The following is an 18,918-nucleotide window of genomic DNA, read 5'->3' on the forward strand; positions in this document are numbered from 1 at the left end:
TTGATCTATAGGATCCATGGAGGAAGAGTTTTTAGCTTTTGATAACACCTTAAGAACATGTTTTTAGTGGTGATAGGAGGTGTAAGGGATTCCAAGATAATTGATGCTGGAATTGGTGTTTTGTGGGTGAAGTTTGCAGAGAATGTGTTTGCTAGTTGGGTGGGACAGAGGTTCTCAGCCTTTTATTATGTATTCTCAACATGGATGCCAAGATTTACCTCTTGAGCTTCACTGTTAAGGGGAAATTCTTGGTATCCATGTCTCAAGCACATAATAAGTTGATTATGATCAGAGATCCGATCATAATCTTCTATGTGTACTGCATGAAAATAACAAAGGAAACTTGTTTTTGTTTGTTTTCTTTTCTGTGAATGTTAAGTGAACTTGTATTGCAGTTTAAAATGTTTTGATTTTAAAAAGATGTTTTAGAAAACTAAGATGGAATGTGTGATGGACTACTACATTCTGTCCAGTAGAAAAGTGCTTGATCTTAATTGCTTGTGTTTTCCCTAATTTATGTTATTCTTCTTTTAATTTTTTCCATAGGTTTTGAACTTTACCTTCCTCAATGAGGCATTGCAGTGCACCCGCTATTGTTTTGCAAAGAAAATGCTTTACCTTGTTACCCCCAAATGATCCTTCTCTATTCCTCAGAGTTTAATCTATATTTTGCATTTATATTTTCCAAATTATATTATCCTGATGAGCATTAGGGGAGATATTATGGTATTTGACCATATCTGTCATATTCTCCACTCTCCTCCAGGTGCTGCATATCATTCACTTGCTTATATGTCTTACTAGGCACAGTACAGATTCTGAACTGATAACATTTTAGTTGTCTTTTTTTTTAGACTGCCACCATTACATCAATTTCCATGAAAACATAACTCTTTCAAAGCTACAGATGCAGTCATCTGCTGTTAATGTAGATGTTTGTAGTATGCAAGTCTTCTGTCCTTCTGGTTACAGTACTGTTGCAGATCATGTGGCTGGTCTTCAGGCAGCATTCTGCAATGTTATGGAGGAATTTTGTATTTGCCCATTAGGCACATTAAGGCACAGCATAGATGTAATGTAAATGTGAGCTGTTTAGGGTTGGGTGGGTTTATGCTACTGCTTCTCTGGCCTTGTTTGCATACATGAACCATCGTGGAATCGAAGAGTTGTTTGATAACTAAACTTGAAAATCTTTTTGTCTGAGAAAGGTAAAATTGTGCTTTATGAATTGTGATGAATTGTATTATATGTATAATCTGTCTGACATACTAGAGAAACATAACAAATGAAGCATTATGTTTGACTGTTGTGCTATGTGGTTCCCTCTACAGCTCCAGTTCGTACAGTCCTGGGGAAAAAATCATGAGTTTGCTGCAGTCTATACCTTATAGTGTGGAGGAGCTAAGGAAAGAGGAAGACAGTTTGCCTCCAGAGGATGGTAGATTTATTTTTAAAAGTTCCCTTTTTGGTTTTCCAAATAAACTGAATGTTCAAACATTACCTTGATTAACTGCAACTACAGGTATACACTATCAGTTATGAACAGTGACATTGAACTAAATGCAGTCATCATAACCATCTTGTTTAATCCTGAGTGTATAAAGAAAAGCAGTGTTGTGTACACTACCACTGTTTTATGCATGTTCAGTTCATATAGCATAACATTCATCTTACATAATGTATGCACATCTCATTTTTGGAACTGAATTTCATTGTAGGTCATCATTCAAATCGACATTAAACATAACCACATATATTAGCTGGATACAGTCCTGTATAATAAAGTCTTAAATAGTTGATATTGTTCATCATTCTTAGCTCATTGGATACCCAAATTCCAGTTTGCCTAGTTCCAGTAGTTGTACATCATACCACCAAGATCTGTATTATAATGCACATTATACTTTAATGATTATAATGACTTGCATAAACTCTCTTTTCCACGTTATGCCATATCATTCCCTCTTTTTAAAAACATCATCTCATATTTAGAATTTCTTATCTCCAGATCCCATCAAGTCCAGTTCCACAAGAGGAAAAAGAAAGAAGGATATTGTATATAAAAACATCCATGTATCATACTGGATTCATGTATCCTGAAGGGATATCAGACTTTAAAATTTGTCTTTTTCCAAGATGTCTGCACACTGATCAATCACTTAATTTCAGTTCTCCCAGTGTGGGAAAGAAACTGAGAGATAAGGACAAGTAATTCTGCCTATTTTAGTAGAATTCAGTTACTGGCTATTAAGTACACTGCCTGGATGCTGGCAAATAAAAAAACAGAGCCTGAAAGAAAATCAGCTAGAAAAGGTGAAGAGAAAACACTTACTGGGAAGAATCCTGCATGTCGTTTACCAAAAAACAATTCAAGCTCCAGCTTTGGTATAAGAGATGGCTTCCAGTAATTTAGAGGAAAAAACAAGTCAAATGTGCTCAGAGCTAATTAAAATAAATGAAACATCGAAGGGGTATATGAACTCAAATAAAAGTCTGGAAAAAATAGAAGAAGCTTTAAACAGCTATTCATATGAACTGATAAAACTGCTAAAATCAGATGTTGAAATGAAGAAAAGGCGGGCTGAGTATGAGATGGCTCAAGAAGAGCCGTTTCAAAAAATGGTAGAGTTACGGAATAGAGAACGCAGAGAAAACATGAGAGAAACTGGATTAATTTTATGAAAGCACAAATATGTAATTGGAATTGATAATCCACAGTAGGATTTGTTAATTGAAGGCTCACATCTGTATGCTCCAAGCCTGTCTATGAGAAAACAGTCAAAACCTGTTAAATTAATAAATATGTAGTCATGCCAGCAGAAAGACTTGATCCTGACAAATTTGTGGCAGAATGGCAAAATCTTAAAAACTGGAGACAGAGGAGTGTTTGCGGAAAATGGTTATTCACCGTACTCCAGGCAGAAGAGAAGCAAATTTATCCAGCATTTGGAGGATGTCAGAATACAGGTCTGAGATTTAAGATACTGTATCCTTCTTTCTTCAGAATATTTTTCCTGAAGGATCAGTCATTTTTGATGTAGGACAGAAGTACAGACTAAGGAACAAATACAAACATTTATCCAAAAACAAGTGAGCCTTCAAACATTAAATGTACTCTGCTTCTCATTCTTCTGATAATAAAGCTCATAGAGAGGCTTTGCCAATGAAACCCTTTCTTATGTTCCAAAGGGAAATGCTTGAGGAAACAAAAAAGCACAGAGGAGTTGACTAGAAGAATCGGAAGTACCTTGGACTTTAAACAGAGTCTTGGGTTGGGAGATGGAGGGCAACAGGAAGAAAACCAACACACTGAAATTATTGAGTAAATTTGAGACTAAAGCATCAGTCAGGTTTGTGAAGCATGGCTTTTAAGAAAAGGTAGCTGAGAGAGATTGCATTTTGTTGGCTTTGTCAAATTTGTTGGGCACTGACAAAGTATTTTTTTTTCCATTTAGTTTTAAGAAATGTAGGCATTCCACTGTAAACCAAGAAGGATAGGCTGGATAAAAGCATTTTTAAGTTAACAGGCTGTAATCTTGGGCTGTGGGATGGGATGTAAAAATGCACTGAGTATAATATATGTAGATTTGAAATGTTTTGTTTTACTTTTGCATAGCTGAATGTTTGGATTAATGCCCGTGGCTTAATCTAATGACATGTTTTTTGTAAGCAAATAGGTTTTAAAAATGAGAGATCACAATGTAATGATTAGTTTTCCTTTATCAAATACGTGTTCATTGTGAGTTGAGAAGTGCATTCTGTTCTTATTTTCCATGGAAACAAGCTAATAGTGAAGGCAATAAATAGAGAGGTCTAGACATTGTCTACTGAGAGAAACGTAAAATTGAAATGTACGAGGTCAACCATTTCAGTAAAATATAATAAAATTTGGATATTCTTGGAAACAAATAAGAGATAGCAACTTTTCTGGAAACTAAATACTTTAATGCATTTACTAAAGCAGTGAAAAGATAGCCAGTGCACGTTTTTCTAAGGCTAAAACTTAGTGTTTTCTAAATGCATATAAACTGGTTTCGCATCTGTGAGGAGAATAAAGATAAGACAAGGACAGACAGCAGTTTGCATAAGTGGGAGCACATGTTGTAACACAAGCTTTAGCATGGATAACTTTAATTTTAGGTTAGTTAATGCCTCTGGATGCAGCTGTTCATCTGGGACACTTGATCCTGTTAGGAGGGTTAGATGTCATTATTTGAAGATGTGCATTGTTTTCTGTGTTTGTTAATAGGTTCTAAGTTTTTTTGTGAAGGTTTTCATTAAAACAAAATGTGATATAGCAGTTCACCACAGAAAAGAAAATGCCAGTGATTGCCTTTTCACAATTTAATAAAAAAACAGCAGTTCAACAAAATCACAGTCTCTGCTCCAAAACACACACTTTATAGTTACTGGTACTTAGGATTAAGTATCCTCTCAAAGTTTACAAAGCAGACACTGCATCACACAATGAAATTTTGTTGTACAAACCCCAAGCAACACACCAAAATAACTTCTCTTCGCTAGTGCCTTGGCTATTCAGCCATTCTTTCCACTCTCACCCTTAAATACTATAATTAAAAGTAATTGATCAGTTCAATATATTGCCCTATAATTGTATTAGAGGAAACCTTTCCAGTGACACTCCCTATACAACCCTTTTGGAATTAACAGTACTCAAAATGAAGCGCTGTACAACGATGGCCAATGAAGTATGATTCTCTTGAGAAATAAGTAGCGTAATTAAATGATATAAAACTTATAAAAGTGCAGCATATATATATAAAGACTTGCTGTAAAACTTTAGCAAACTGTAATTACAACTTAACCAGTCAAACAGTTCAAATAAGAGCTTCTGGCTTTAGTGGCACTTAAAATCCTTTTATTGTAGAAAAAATTATTAAAGCCTACATGTCAAGTTAAAATCTTGGTATAGAATAAAACAGTCCCTCTGTGTTCCAATAATAATTTTTTTACAGCAGCTACTACATCTTCATTGTGGATACTTTGTATATCAGACTTGAAAGACTGGACACCTTGAAACCTTCAATCTGATATTGTTAATCCTCGTTCATTCCTTACACATGAGTATCGGTTCCGAGCTCAAAACCAAGCCAGCCATTTTCCAAGCTCACGTCAGCTTCAAACTCTTGAGCTTAACTCTTACCCACAATCCCCCTCTCCCTGTTACCCCAGATTTCGTTTGCCACATTGCCATCCGTCGTGTCAAGCTACTTCTCTTGAGATAAGTACAGTCAATTGTTGTTTAATTGCTTTACAAATTACTTTTCTGTCAGAAAAGTTGATCTTTTATTGTCTCTTGCCCTATTACATCTAGCGTTCATAATTTCCTCGGGTTTTTTCTGTCGTTTACTTACCCTTTTTACTGCAAGGTAATTTTCTCCTTACCATCATTGGTAATCCTTTTCCCTTTCTCTTTCATACCTTCGGGTACTCTCTTGTGCCATTGTTGGTACTTTTCTATTTGTTAATATGGCAGATAAAAAGGGTAGTCTGGGGTTTAAGCGGTGTTCTGATTGTGGACACAAACTGCCTACTTCTGATGCACACTCTTTGTGTTTATTGTTTGGAAGCTTCCCATTTATCTGTTGAACCACCTTGTACTATTTGTGAGAACTTTTCTAATAGAACATTAGCTGATACTGAAGGGACTTTTAAAATCTCCCTTTTCAGAGGCTATTTCTGGGTCAGAGGTCTCAACCCCTCCTAAAGCCCATAAGAAAATGGATGTTTCTGCTAAGGCTAAATCCTTGCCTTCATCCCCGGCTGGGGAATCTCACCAACCAAAATCTAAAAAGGCTAAAATTTCGGCTCTGGAGCTCTCTGTCAGCCCAGTGCTTTCGGTGCCGAGGCCTTCGGCTCTATTAGTGATTTCAGCTCCGTCCTCTCTTGCAGCCTTCTACATATTGGCACCGAGGGGCTCCTTGATTCAGACCATTACCACTGTATCGGCACCGACCATAAAGTCTGCGCCGGCTCCGAGATCTTCCTCAGAACCAAGGCCTTTATTGTTGACTTCAGTTTTGTTGGTTCCAGCTTCGGCAGCAGCAACCACTTCGGCACCGATCTTTGTGTCGGTGCAGACAGTGACATTGGCACTGATGACTTCTTCAGTGCAGACTACAGTAGTTCAGTCTTTCTTGGCACCATTGTCCTTGGTGTGGTCAGATGAGATGGGCACGGAGTCTGCCTCTTTTGTGGACAGGCCTGTTTCTCCATCAGTCTTTGTGAGGTCCACTAGAAGTCTTTCTGAACATGATGTGTTGCGTCTTGTGGATCAGGCATTCTTGGCCAGAGGTATTCCACCCCCCAGGAACTATCCTTCCTTGGGAGGTGATCACCCATCTCCAAAGACACCTTCTTATTCTCCTCCTTCATTGCCTTTGAAGTCCATGGATATAGTACAGTCTTCCCCTTTTGCGGTTCTCTTTATGGATCTCACTAAGGAACCGCAGTTGCCTTTGTGGCAGGAATGTTTTGCTACGACCCAGGATGTCAGCTATGACATGCGTAGCTTGCTGCTCCACAGCCATCCAGGGACTCCGAGTCAGCAGGCTGAGCCACTTAGGGGAGGAGTGCCCCCTGTCCTAGACATACACTCCTCTCCGGGTGGACCAGCCTTCCAACTGATGGAGAAGGCTTTCGCAGCTGCTAGCGATACCGGACTGTCTATACCTCCGCCTTCCTCTGGTGCACTGGTTTCACAAGTTGCACCTAGTGGACACCGGGTGCAAGGGCCTCAGGACATATTCCCTCAGGAATCCCCTTTTCCGTTGTCTTCCCCCAGCTTCTCCCGCTGATGAGGTCCACCGGAAAAGTTCATGTAAGAGGAAGCACATGGACTCCACAGAGGAGTCACTCACTTAAGACACAGATTTCGATGAGGGGGAAGGATCCCCTCGGTCACCCTCTGAGGTATCCTTTGGCGATATCCTTGAAATCCTGAAACAGAGAGGTGACTGGCAGCCCTCTAATCCGACCCCTGAGGAATCTGTGTTCCTGCAGGCTTTTCGCGCCCGGCCCCCTATTTCCTGGGTTACTCCATCTGCTAATGAATTGTCAAGTTCATCGTGCAGCGTGCTTGAAAGGCCCATGATAACTGTTGAAGCTATTCCCCAGAGGCCAGATAAGATCTTGTCCCCTCCTGCTGCAGATCCCCTTTGGTCCAAAGGTCTTCCTGTAGATGCTTTGGTGGTGGCGGCCACAACAAAATAGGATCTGGCAGAAGAAGAAAGCCAGACTGTCCATCCACCTAACAGAGAGTCCCAGGCCCTGGACAGAATAGGGAAGCGTACTTTTGCTTCAGCGACCTTTGCTATCAGGTCACTGAATTATATGGCACATTTTACCAGGCTTCAAAGGCATCTGGTTTCTGAGCTCTTTGAAACCTTGGTTGGTGCAGTGTCTGATGAGGTCCGTGACAAAGTGGCCTCTCAGCTGGCCACCATTGAGTCTATATCTAACTCCTCTATGCGATTGATATCTCATGTATCAGAAGGAGCAGCTAGAACGGCGGGTTCAGCTGTGGTCTTGAGACGACACGCCTGGATGCGCTTGTGCAACTTCGCGGAAACTTTTAAGTCTTCCTTTCTTAATGCCCCCATTGAGCCCTCCTCGTTGTTTGGGCCCAAAGTTAAAAGCACACTGGCCAGATGTGAACACGACGGTAAGACCCTTTCTGCTGTAGGTGTCCATTATTCTTCCCCTCAACGCGCTTTCTCACGAAACCAAAAGAGTGGGAAGATATGGATCAAGAAATCTCTGGGTCCTTTCCGTGACACACAGGCCGAGTTCTCCCCCAGAGGCAGAGGGGAAAACTCACAGGAAAGACGCTCCTTTCGGGACAGAGGGGGACCGCATAACCAGGGTTCCAGGGATTCTTTCCATGGTCAGTCCTACCAGCGCTCCTGAAGAGCGGCCCAACTCCTTTCCTCTGGAGGTGGTTGGGGGACATTTCTGCTTGTACCCTTCTGCCTGGCTAACCATCACCACCAATTCTTGGGTACAAAGGATCATATCCAGAGGTTATCATATCCCCTTCGATCTTTGTCTTGTCCCTTCAAAAAATATTCCCGACATTCCACCAAGTCAAAGGGAAGAAGCAGCACTAGAGATAGAAAAGCTGCTAAGAAAAAGAGTCATCCTAATAGTCCCTCCAGACCAGATAGGATCCGGATTCTACTCGAGACTATTTTTGGTGCCAAAGAAAACCGGGGACTGGAGGCCAATTTTGGATCTCAGTGTATTGAACAAGTTTGTGAGAGTACAAAAATTCCAGATGTTCACTATACAGTCTATCCTCCCGCTTTTGGAAAAAGACGATTGGATGTGCTCTATAGATCTTCAAGATGTGTACTACCACATAAAGATGGACAGGCCATCAAGAAGATTTCTGCGCTTCCGTGCCGAGCCAGTCACTACCAGTTCAGAGTACTGCCCTTCGGACTCTCTACAGCCCCCAGAGTGTTCACAAAGAGCATGGCAGTTGTCACAGCTCACTTGCGACTTCAAGGATTCCAGGTGTTTCCATACCTAGATGACTGGCTCATTTCCGCCCCCCACCAACCATCTCCTGGAAAAAGCCCTGGCATATTCTATCCTCGCTGCTCAAAGGCTAGGCATAGCCATAAACTGGCAGAAATCCAATCTCACCCCATCTCAGTCGACAGAATTCATAGGGGTTATTTCATAGGGGTTATTTTGGACACAAAAAACTGCAGAGCTGCTATTCCAGAGCACAGAATTTTAAAGATAAAGCAACAACTAATTCCATTCCTTTCAAAGGAAAAATCCATGGCTCACTCGGGTCTGCAGCTGTTGGGTTCCATGGCAGCCTCCATCACCATTGTTCCCCTGGCCAGGTTACACATGAGGCTTCTACAATGGCTGCTGCTCACCCAATGGTATCCTTTTCAGCATCCTCTTTCAGCCATGATTCGAGTAACCCACAGGTGCAAACAGGATTTAAATTGGTAAATGACATACAATCTCTCACAATGGTCTTGCCCCTTTTCCCCCAGCAACCCAAGGCCACAGTGACCACGGACACCTCCCTGATGGGGTGGGGGGGGTTGTATCAGGGACAGACAGTCCAAGGCACTTGGTCCCAACTGGAGGCCCATGTGCATATAAATGTTCTAGAGCTGAGGACGGTGCTTCTGGCATTGCAAGCATTCCATCCCCTGCTGCCGTCTGGGACAATTGTGATTCTGGTCTGGTACATCAACAAGCAAGGTGGAACCAAATCTTACCCCCTTTGTCGAGAGGCCATGAGGATATGGCAATGGGCGATGGCTACCAACCGTTTTATTCTAGCAATGCACATTCCTGGGAGTTCCAACGTGATAGCAGACAGACTGAGCAGGTGCATTCTGCAACCTCACAAGTGGTCCCTGAATCCCTTGATAGCGGCGGAGATCTTCCACTGTGACCTCTTTGCATCCCCAACCAATTACAAATGCAGCAACTACTTCGCCCTGATTCCCCCTCTGGGACAGTCACCCAGGGATGCTGTAGTCCACGATTGGCCCTCGGGTCTTCTCTACGCATTTCCGCCCTTTCCTCTCATTCCCCAGTTTCTGAAGAAAGCCCGGTGGTTGAATAGCAAGGTAATCCTCATAGCACCATACTGGCCATGACAGATTTGCTTCCCATTCCTTTGCCCTCACCTACTAGATCGACCATGGATTCTCCATCCAGTCCCGGAGTTGATCTCACACCCACAGAACCTGATTCATCCCAACCTGAACAGCCTGAAGCTAATGGCTTGGCTACTCCAATTCCCTTGATTGCCAGATAGAATGATCTTTCTTTACCAGTAAGTGATATTCTCATTGCTTCTCATAAGTCTTCCACTAGAATTACTTATTTGAGCAAGTGGAAAATATTTACCTGTTGGCTGAAAGATAAACAAGTAGACCCCTTTTCAGCACCAGTGTCAATAATACCAGACTATCTGGCCGACCTGTTTCAATCGGGTCTATCAGCCTCTACCATTAGAGTTCATTTGGCTGCAATTTCTAATTTTCTTGAGGGTGTCCAAGATTCCTCTCTTATGTCCCATAAATTGTGCAAGACCTTCATAAAAGGTGTGAATCATCAGAAGCCACCTTTTAAAGAACCTATTCAACCATGGGATTTATCATTAGTTCTACAAGCTCTGACAGTGGCACATTTTGAACCAGCCTCTTCTTGCGACCTTAGGTATTTGTCATGGAAAACCTTGTTTTTGGTCGCTATTACTTCTGCCAGACATATTTCTTAACTTCAAGCTTTATGTGTCAAGACTCCATACTTGATTTTTCATAGCGATAGAGTGTCTCTGAGAACTAATCCGTCATTTCTCCCTAAAGTGATCTCTGAAATGTCCATTAATCAAGCCATTGAATTGCCAGTTTTCTTTCCCAACCATTCAAACAGAGGAGAGTATTGCCTACATACCCTAGATATTCACAGACAAATCCATTTTTACTTACAGGACTAAACCCTTTCGTAAATCTTATCAGTAATTTTTGGCCTTTTCTGGATCTAGATTAGGATCGGCTGTTGCTAAGGTCACATTAGCTAGATAGTTGAAGGACTGTGTGACTTTTATTTACACACAACGTAATATCTCAATGCCTACTACCATGAAAGCTCATTCAACAAGGTCGGTGGCAACTTCTGCTGCCTTCCATGCCAGAGCTTCTTTACATGACATCTGTGCAGCTGCAACTTGGGCTACGCCTCATACCTTCATCAATCATTACAAATTGGATTTGGCTTCCAGGGGAAGAGCATCTTTCTGTTCTGTGGTGCTCAGGAATGTCCTTCCATGAGAGCCTCCCAGGAATAGAGGTAGCTGGGGACTCTGTCCCATGCGTAAGGAATGAACGAGGATTAACAATATCAGATAAAGAAGTTATGTCTTACCATAACGTTCCATCTGTATTGTTGATCCTCGTTCAGTCATTACGACCCTCCCTCCTTCCACCTCCTGTGGTTTCTAGTGGATCTCACCATCCAGTTCTCTTAGGTTATTTGACCAGAGGTAGCCTCTACTTTCTTTAACATGCAAACTCAATCTGAGATAACAGGGAGAGGGGAATTGTGGGTAAGAGTTTAGCTCGAGAGTTTGAAGCTGACGCGAGCTTGGAAAATGGCCGGCTCGGTTCTGAGCTTGGAACCGATACCCATGGGTAATGATTGAACGAGGATCAGCAATACAGATGGAATGTTATGGTAAGACATAACTTCTTTTTTCGCTACAGTGTAACTGCATTCACAGAATGGATACCTTGTAAGTACATTTAATTGAAGCTCAAGTCTTTATATATATGCTGCACTTTTATAAGTTTTATATCATTTAATTACGCTACTTATTTCTCAAGAGAATCGTACTTCATTGGCCATCATTGTACAGTGCTTCATTTTGAGTACTGTTTTTACTTGTTACTGATAGCTGTACTTTAGCATTAGGAGGTATGCTCGTTTTACTTTATGAATTAAAAGTATTGCATTTTAAAGTGAAAATGGACTCAAGCTTCATAATTTCTTTTTTACATCTAAATCATGAATTTGTTATATATTCCCATTATGACACACACTAAAATGTAATGCCACCGGGTTTTCTTCCCTGCCTTTTCTTATATCTCTTACATGTTCCTTTGCTCTCTCCCAAAAACTTCTCTTACTTTCTCCTATGTACACCTTACTGCAGGGGCATCTCAACCCATGTACTATACCTGCACTTTCACAGGAAAATATGCCATTACAAAAAAACTTTTTTTCATTTATTTTATCAAAACTCTATATAATATACTGACAACAACTGAACTTCCCACATGGGAAAGTGCCTTGTATTTGTACTTCTGAACTTATATTATCCAAAGGTAACTGAAACTTCGCATGCACTACAAAATCTTTAATGCTTCTGCCTCTCAAATAAGAAAACACAGGAAACTTATTTGCTTTTATTTTAAGATATTTACTCTTTTCCAAAATACCCAAATGATATCTAATTTGCCAGGGTCTCTGGAAAAACAGTATATTTTGTCACAAAAAATACGTTCTGTATTTCTTGATCTTGTGTACCTATGTGTATATATATATATATATATATATATATATATATATAATTTGTAATACAGTTTTCTTATAAATTTAAATATCTCAATTGTCAGCTCATATCCCCTTTGTAAAACCGTGGGGATGAACTTTAAACCCTTACTTAACACTGCAATGTCTGTCAAGTAAGTTGATGGTGAAGGAGGAAGTAAAGAGTAAAAAGTTACAAATAATATATATAGATACACAAGATCAAGAAATACAGAAATTATTTTTTGTGACAAAATCTACTGTGTTTTCAGAGACCCTGGCAAAATTAGATATCAGTGGGGTATTTTGGAAAAGAGTAAATATCTTAAAATAAAAGCAAGTAAGTTTCCTGTGTTTTCTTATTCGAGAGGCAGAAGCATTAAAGATTTTGTAGTGCATGGGAAGTTTGTTACCTTTGGATAATATAAGTTCAGAAGTACAAATACAAGACACTTTCCCATGTGGGAAGTGCAGTTGTTGTCCAGTATATTATACGGAGTTTCAATAAAATAAATGAAAATAAGTTTTTTTGTAACGGCACATTTTCCTGTGAAAGTGCAGGAATAGTATATGGGTTGAGATGCCCCTGCTGTAAGGTGTACATAGGAGAAAGTAAGAGAAGTTTTAGGGAGAGATTAAAAGAACATGTAAGACATATAAGAAAAGGCAGGGAAGAAAATCCTGTGGCATTGCATTTTAAGCAGTGCCATAATAGGGAATATACAAGGCTTAAAAGCCAAAGTTTTAGGGCAAGTGCAACAAATTCATGATTTAGATGTAAAAAAAGAAATTATGGAAGATGGAGTTAATTTTAATTTTAAAATGTAATACTTTAATTCCAAAAGGGTTGACAATGGAGTGTCATTGGAAATGTTTCCTTTAATACAATGATGAGGGCAATATATTTAATTGATTAATTACTTTTATTATAGTATTTAAGGGTGATTAGCTGAGGTGCTAGAGAAGAGAAGTTATTTTGGTATATTGCTTGAAGTTTGTACAACAAAATTTCATCGTGTGATGCAGTGTCTGCTTTGTAAAGTTTGAGAGGATATTTCATCATATGTACCAGTAACTATAAAGTGCGTGCTTTGGAGCAGAGACTGTGATTTTATTGAACTGCTGCTTTTTATCAAATTGTGAAAAGGTAATCACGGGCGTTTTCTTTTCTGTGGTCAACTGGCATTTCAGTTTTGGTGATGAAGTTACCAAAAATGTGATATAGGTTCAAATGGAGATGACAAGAAACAACTGTATAAAGGATCAACTTGCCAAACATAGTGGGTGCATATACCACAAAAGCTGGAAATATACATTTAAAAAGGCTGTTGCATATAAAAGGTGGGAATAATAACTTCTTATAATGTCTGCCTTAAAATATTTTGGAATGTGAATGACCTCACAGGTATATACAAAAAGGGAAGAGTATTGAAGTACATTATGAAATGCAGAGTACAAATAGCAATGCCTCAGGAGATAAATTTGAAATCATGGCCAGCCTTAGGCATAGGCGAACTAGGCAACCGCCTAGGGCGCCGTACAGGCTGGCCTCATAAAGGGCACAAAATCAAACCTACAAAAACTTCTTTATTTATTTTTTTGACTGTTTTCAGCATTGGTTGCGCCCAATGCCCGTTTGTACAGTAGCGTTGCGCCCTACCCCACTTCCGTAATTACATTGCATCCATGACTGACGACATTAGTGGCTGCTGTTGTTAACCTGTCAGCATTGATCATTTCCATTGACGGAATTTGACGAGCTAGAGGCGGGCGCATTTACTTCCTGAATTTGTTCATGAGACTGGACAGCATGGTGTGGATCATTGGCGGCCTGGTTCCTTTTACCACGCGGATTTCGCATTTGTATTTCGTGCAGGGCCGGCCTTAGCTATTGTTCAAATACAAATAAAATATATTGAAAAAAAAAATAATCAGATGATCTGTTTCACGGCAAACATTTAGTTTCAGTTGCTAACAGGAGATCGATGTAATAAGTAAATACACTTCACAAGTTATTCTAGGTTGAACCTTTTCCTGCCACTTATCTCTTTGGAGACGTGTTGATGTGATTTCGCAAATTATAGTTATTGTTGGTGTGCTTTAAAATATATGTCAACAAAACTATAGATGATAAAAATGCAAACAATTCTCGATTCCCTTTTTCATTAAAGATGGGGTTTCCACCTGTATTTTTTTACCCATACCTTAAGCACAGAAAAATGTAACCACAGAACCAATGCCTAATATAACTCACTATACTTAGTTAACAGTAAGGCATATTCATTTTACAGAACATTTTGATAACCTTCACAAAGAGTCTCATTAGATATGGTATAGCTGGTACTGAGCCTGTTCTATGCTTCTGATATCCTGACTAATCTACATTATGTGAGCAAAGTTACAATCAGACTACTACATCAGACCCTCTACAATGATGCATCGGTGTATCTCACTTAATTTTCTGCACTGTTAGTTTAGGCAAGGTTTATCCATGATGCCACTGAAAACTGCACTTAATCCTACATAATGCAAACAAATGTCCAGTCCTTAAATCACTGATTAAAAGCTACATTCATCCCATAATACTGTTTTTCATGACTGTAGAGAAACTCTACACTACCAACATATCAAGCAGGTTTATTAAGCAGCATTCAGCCTTCAATTGCAGTCTTAAGGTGTCACAGTGACTGTCTTTTCATGCATTTAAAAACTGAAAGAACTAGAGTGGGTTTTATGGGAGTGACCCATCTGTGGGCGTGGCTCAAAAGTGGGTGTGGTTTGAGTATTGTGTGGGTGGGGCTTAAGGGCCACCAGAGCAGTACATCGCCTAGGGTGCTGTTTCAGCTAAGGCCGGCCCTGTTTGAAATAAGTGAGCATGTGAATTTGATAAAGAAAAGATTAGAGGGGGGGTTATTCAGCAGAATATCTGTGACAGAGGAAAAGGGGAGTACGTATACTATTTGCTAGATGAGCTCCACTGGTGATAGAAGAGGAGAAAAAAAGATAGTAATGGTAGGCTTGAGGTCAGGGACTACTGGCAAGGGAGGAGGAAGGGGATTATTCTAGCATGTATTTATATTCTCCATACAACTGCTATTATGGAGCTTAAGAAAATTTTGATAAAAATCCGTTATCAGTAGGAAATATTACTTATAGGCGGGCACTGAAACTTGATTTGCAACAGTGCGAATGTAACTGGAGGACCTGGAAGGGAAAATATAACAAAAGAGAGTAGATTTCTGAAGACATTTATTAAAATATCTGAGAGAATTTGCATATTGTTCCCCAAGGTACAATAACTGGACTAGTCAGAAATTGTATATCTGATGTGCTTTTCATTCCTCAACTGATGGATTCGGATAGAGACTCTGATCAGACTTAGCCACTTCTACCAGAGCCTAAGATCCAAAACTCTCAATCTCCTCTCTTTACCCATAGTGCACCACCAACCTTACATACCTCAGATCTCATTTGCTGCCATTGATCTTCAGATGCCGGTCTGTTGCTGTCGAGCTTTGGGAGTTGTTTTTCAAAAAATCATGAGTTTACTTAAAAAAAATGTATCCCTTACTTTAATTTCACTTTCTCCTACCTCCCTTGCTTTCTTGCTCATTTCTCTGGCTGTTTTTTTTCCCTTTAATTGCTACCATTTTTCTGAGTACTTCTCCATAGTACAGTTGTTGGTACATAATTATTTAAATTTCTTCTGACTTGTTGGAGTGTTCCTTACGCTGCCATTGTTGGTAGTTATTCTTTTCTTTTACTGCTTTCTTCCTTTATAATAATAAAAAAAAAATAGCTTTAAGTTGGTCCTTTTTTGTGGACTTAACATAGACCAAGTATGGCTGTTAAGCCTACCTATTTTAAAAAAATACATCACCTGTGGGCATAAAATTCCAAACGCAGATGCCCACTGGGAATGAGTATATTGTTTGGGACCTGCTTATTTAAATGCAGATTACTGTATTTGCTCTGGGTTCAGTTGCAGAGCCCCCAGTGATGAGAGAAACAAGCTGGTGTTGAAGGGCTTCCTACCTTCTAATGCTAAGTTGTCTATCTCGCCTTCATTCTTGCTGGATGGGTTCGGAGCCGATCCTCGTCTCCGACTCGGCCACTCTAAAAGCTCGAGAGCTAGTTCCACCGGCTCGAGGCTCCCCTATATCCCACAATGCTAGGCGGTAACTCCTCAGATCTCGTTTGCCGCTACAGCGATCGAGGTGCGTTCCTACCGGCTCAGGTTAGTTTTGAAAAGAAACTAGTTTTCTTAGCTTTTTTCCCCCTTTTTAAGTTAGTTTTTCTAAATAGTTATATTGTGAAGTAGTTCCATCCCATTCCCTGTTAATTTCCCTCCTTTTCCAAAAACTCTCTAGAAATTTTCCCTTGGGCCTTAGGCCCAGTCCCTCCCTTCCTAGTAGTGAGTGACTGTGTTTTGTAGGGATTTTATTTTCTAATTACTTCTAACTTAATTTAATTTAGTTTAATTTATTTATAAGTGTAATCGGTGTGTGTGTGTTTGTGTGATTGCACTTTTCCCCTTAGACATGTCTAAGGAATCAAAGGTCTCAGGCTTTAAGAAGTGTGACTCGTGCTGTCAGAAGATGTCTCTGACAGACGGTCGCACTTCTTGTGTGTACTGCCTGGGACCTTTGCACCTGCATGACTCATGTGCTGTTTGCCATGGCTTCAGCCCTAGAGTCCTGCAGGAGCGAAAAAATAAACTTATTTTAAGGGGCTTATTAAAGCCTGAGGGTCCCTCGACTCAGTCCTCGGGGAAACCCTCTAAGCCTTCCAGACCTTCGGCTCCAGCCTCTGAGCCATCTTCTGGGGGTCCTAAGGCTATTCGAACATTGGCTCCGGTTCCCCTCGTTCCCCCTCTGAAGATGTCTCCTTTGCAGCCATCCTTGAAATCTTAAAACAGAGGGGGAATCGGCCAGCCCTCAACCCTTCAGAGGATGAATCAGTGTATCTTGAGGCATTTGGCTCTCGCCCTTCCACCTCCTGGGTGTCCCCTCCCTTTGACCCCCTTATGCAAGTGGTGGCAAAGAAGGCTTGGGCGGCTCCTGATTCAGTGGAACCCACCCCCAGGAGACTATCAAAATTCATTACGGCCCCCAAAGACAAAGAATTTTTAACCAAAGGCGTCTCTGTTGATGCTATGGTGGTGGCTGCGGTCACCAAGAAGGAGTTAGCTGATCCTTCAGTGCCTGTTCATCCTCCTAACAAGGAGTCTAGGTTGATGGACAGGTACGGGAAGCGGATGTTCTCGTCAGCGACCTTTACTATGAGATCGCTGAATTACCTGTGTCATTTTACTTGTCTTCAGAGGGATTTGCTCAAGGAAGCGAATGAAATGCTGAAGGACCCAACAGCTGCGGGTTTTCAGGATAGAATGAACTCTCAGCTGGCAACCCTTAAGTCTATAACTAACTCCTCCATGCGCCTCCTTTCATATGCGGCGGATGGAGCAAGTAGAGCGGCAGGTACAGGTGTAGCCTTGCGTAGGCACGCCTGGATGCGGCTTTGTAACTTTGCGGACCCTTTCAAGGCGTCCTTCACTAATTCCCCCTTTGACGGATCATCCCTCTTTGGTTCTCAAGTGAAGGAAACCCTGACTAGGTGCGAGACTGATGGCAAAACACTCTCTGCCATCGGAGTCCGTTTTTCTACTCCTTCTAGACCTTACCCCAAAGGCCAGAAGGGGGGAAAGATGTGGTTCCGCAAACAATCTCAAGGAGATTTGCCTGACGCACAGAGTCGATTCCCCTCTAGAGGCAGAGGGGGGAACAATAATGGTAGACGCCGTCCTAGAGGCAGAGGGGGCCCGCAGAATCAGGGCAGTTGAGAATCCTTTTCCGACAAGCCCTTTCAGCATCCCTGAGGTGTTGCCCGACTGTCCACCTTCGGAGGCAGTCGGGGGAAGATTGTCGCTGTACCCAGAAGCCTGGCTATCCCTAACTCAAGACAAGTGGGTACAGTCTATCATTTCCGAAGGCTACAGAATCCCTTTCCTTTTCATTCCGAAGCAATCCAAAAAATCCCTTCCAGACGTTCCACCCAGTCAAAGGGAGCAAGCAGCATTAGAAATTTCAAAGCTGCTCGCAAAAGGAGCCATTCAGCCAGTTCCAGCAGACCAAACAGGATCCGGAATCTACTCCAAATTCTTTTTGGTTCCAAAGAAAACAGGGGACTGGAGACCCATTCTGGATCTCAGTAACTTGAACAAGTTTGTCAAGAAAACAAAGTTCCCGATGGTCACGCTGCAGTCCATTCTACCCCTTTTGGGGCGGGACAACTGGATGTGCTCGATAGATCTCCAGGACGCGTACTATCACATCAGAATGAGTCGACGCTCCAGGAGGTTTCTCCACTTCAGGCTGGGAACCAGTCCTTTTCAATTCAGAGCCCTGCCCTTTGGTCTCACTACAGCCCCCCGAGTGTTTACCAAATGCATGGCAGTGGTAGCCTCTCATCTGAGACGACAAGGATTCCAGGTGTTTCCTTATTTAGATGACTGGCTCCTTACAGCCCCCACCAAGCATCTTTTACTTCTCGCCAGAGACTACATCTTTCACACATGTCAGGCACTAGGCATTTCAATAAACTACGAAAAGTCTGTCTTGTCGCCTTGTCGTGTTATTACCTTCATAGGTGCAAATCTAGACACAGTCAATATGTCAGCCAGACTCACAGAGCAGAGAATAGCAGACATACACAGACAGGTCTCTCTTGTCTTGCAGAGCAACAAAGTCAAAGCCAGACTGATCCTGAAAGTCTTAGGGATTATGGCGGCGGCCATCCCCCTTCTACCATTAGCTCGCTTCCATA

The 18,918-nt window shown here is 41.2% G+C and overlaps 1 protein-coding gene across 3 annotated transcripts in view; it reads left to right on the forward strand.

Annotated features, from left to right (window-relative positions):
• Nucleotides 1–18,918, forward strand: part of ECD (ecdysoneless cell cycle regulator) — a 984,622-nt gene that overhangs the window by 573,808 nt on the left and 391,896 nt on the right. For all 3 annotated transcript variants that reach the window (XM_044056092.1, XM_044056093.1, XM_044056094.1), the window contains one exon: nt 1,332–1,438. In XM_044056092.1, the coding sequence (XP_043912027.1) occupies nt 1,332–1,438 (107 nt within the window). The remainder of the gene's footprint in view (nt 1–1,331; nt 1,439–18,918) is intronic.

Source organism: Protopterus annectens, chromosome 14.part0 (assembly GCF_019279795.1).
Source record: "Protopterus annectens isolate FY-2018-M chromosome 14.part0, PAN1.0, whole genome shotgun sequence".
Taxonomy (NCBI): domain Eukaryota; kingdom Metazoa; phylum Chordata; order Ceratodontiformes; family Protopteridae; genus Protopterus; species Protopterus annectens.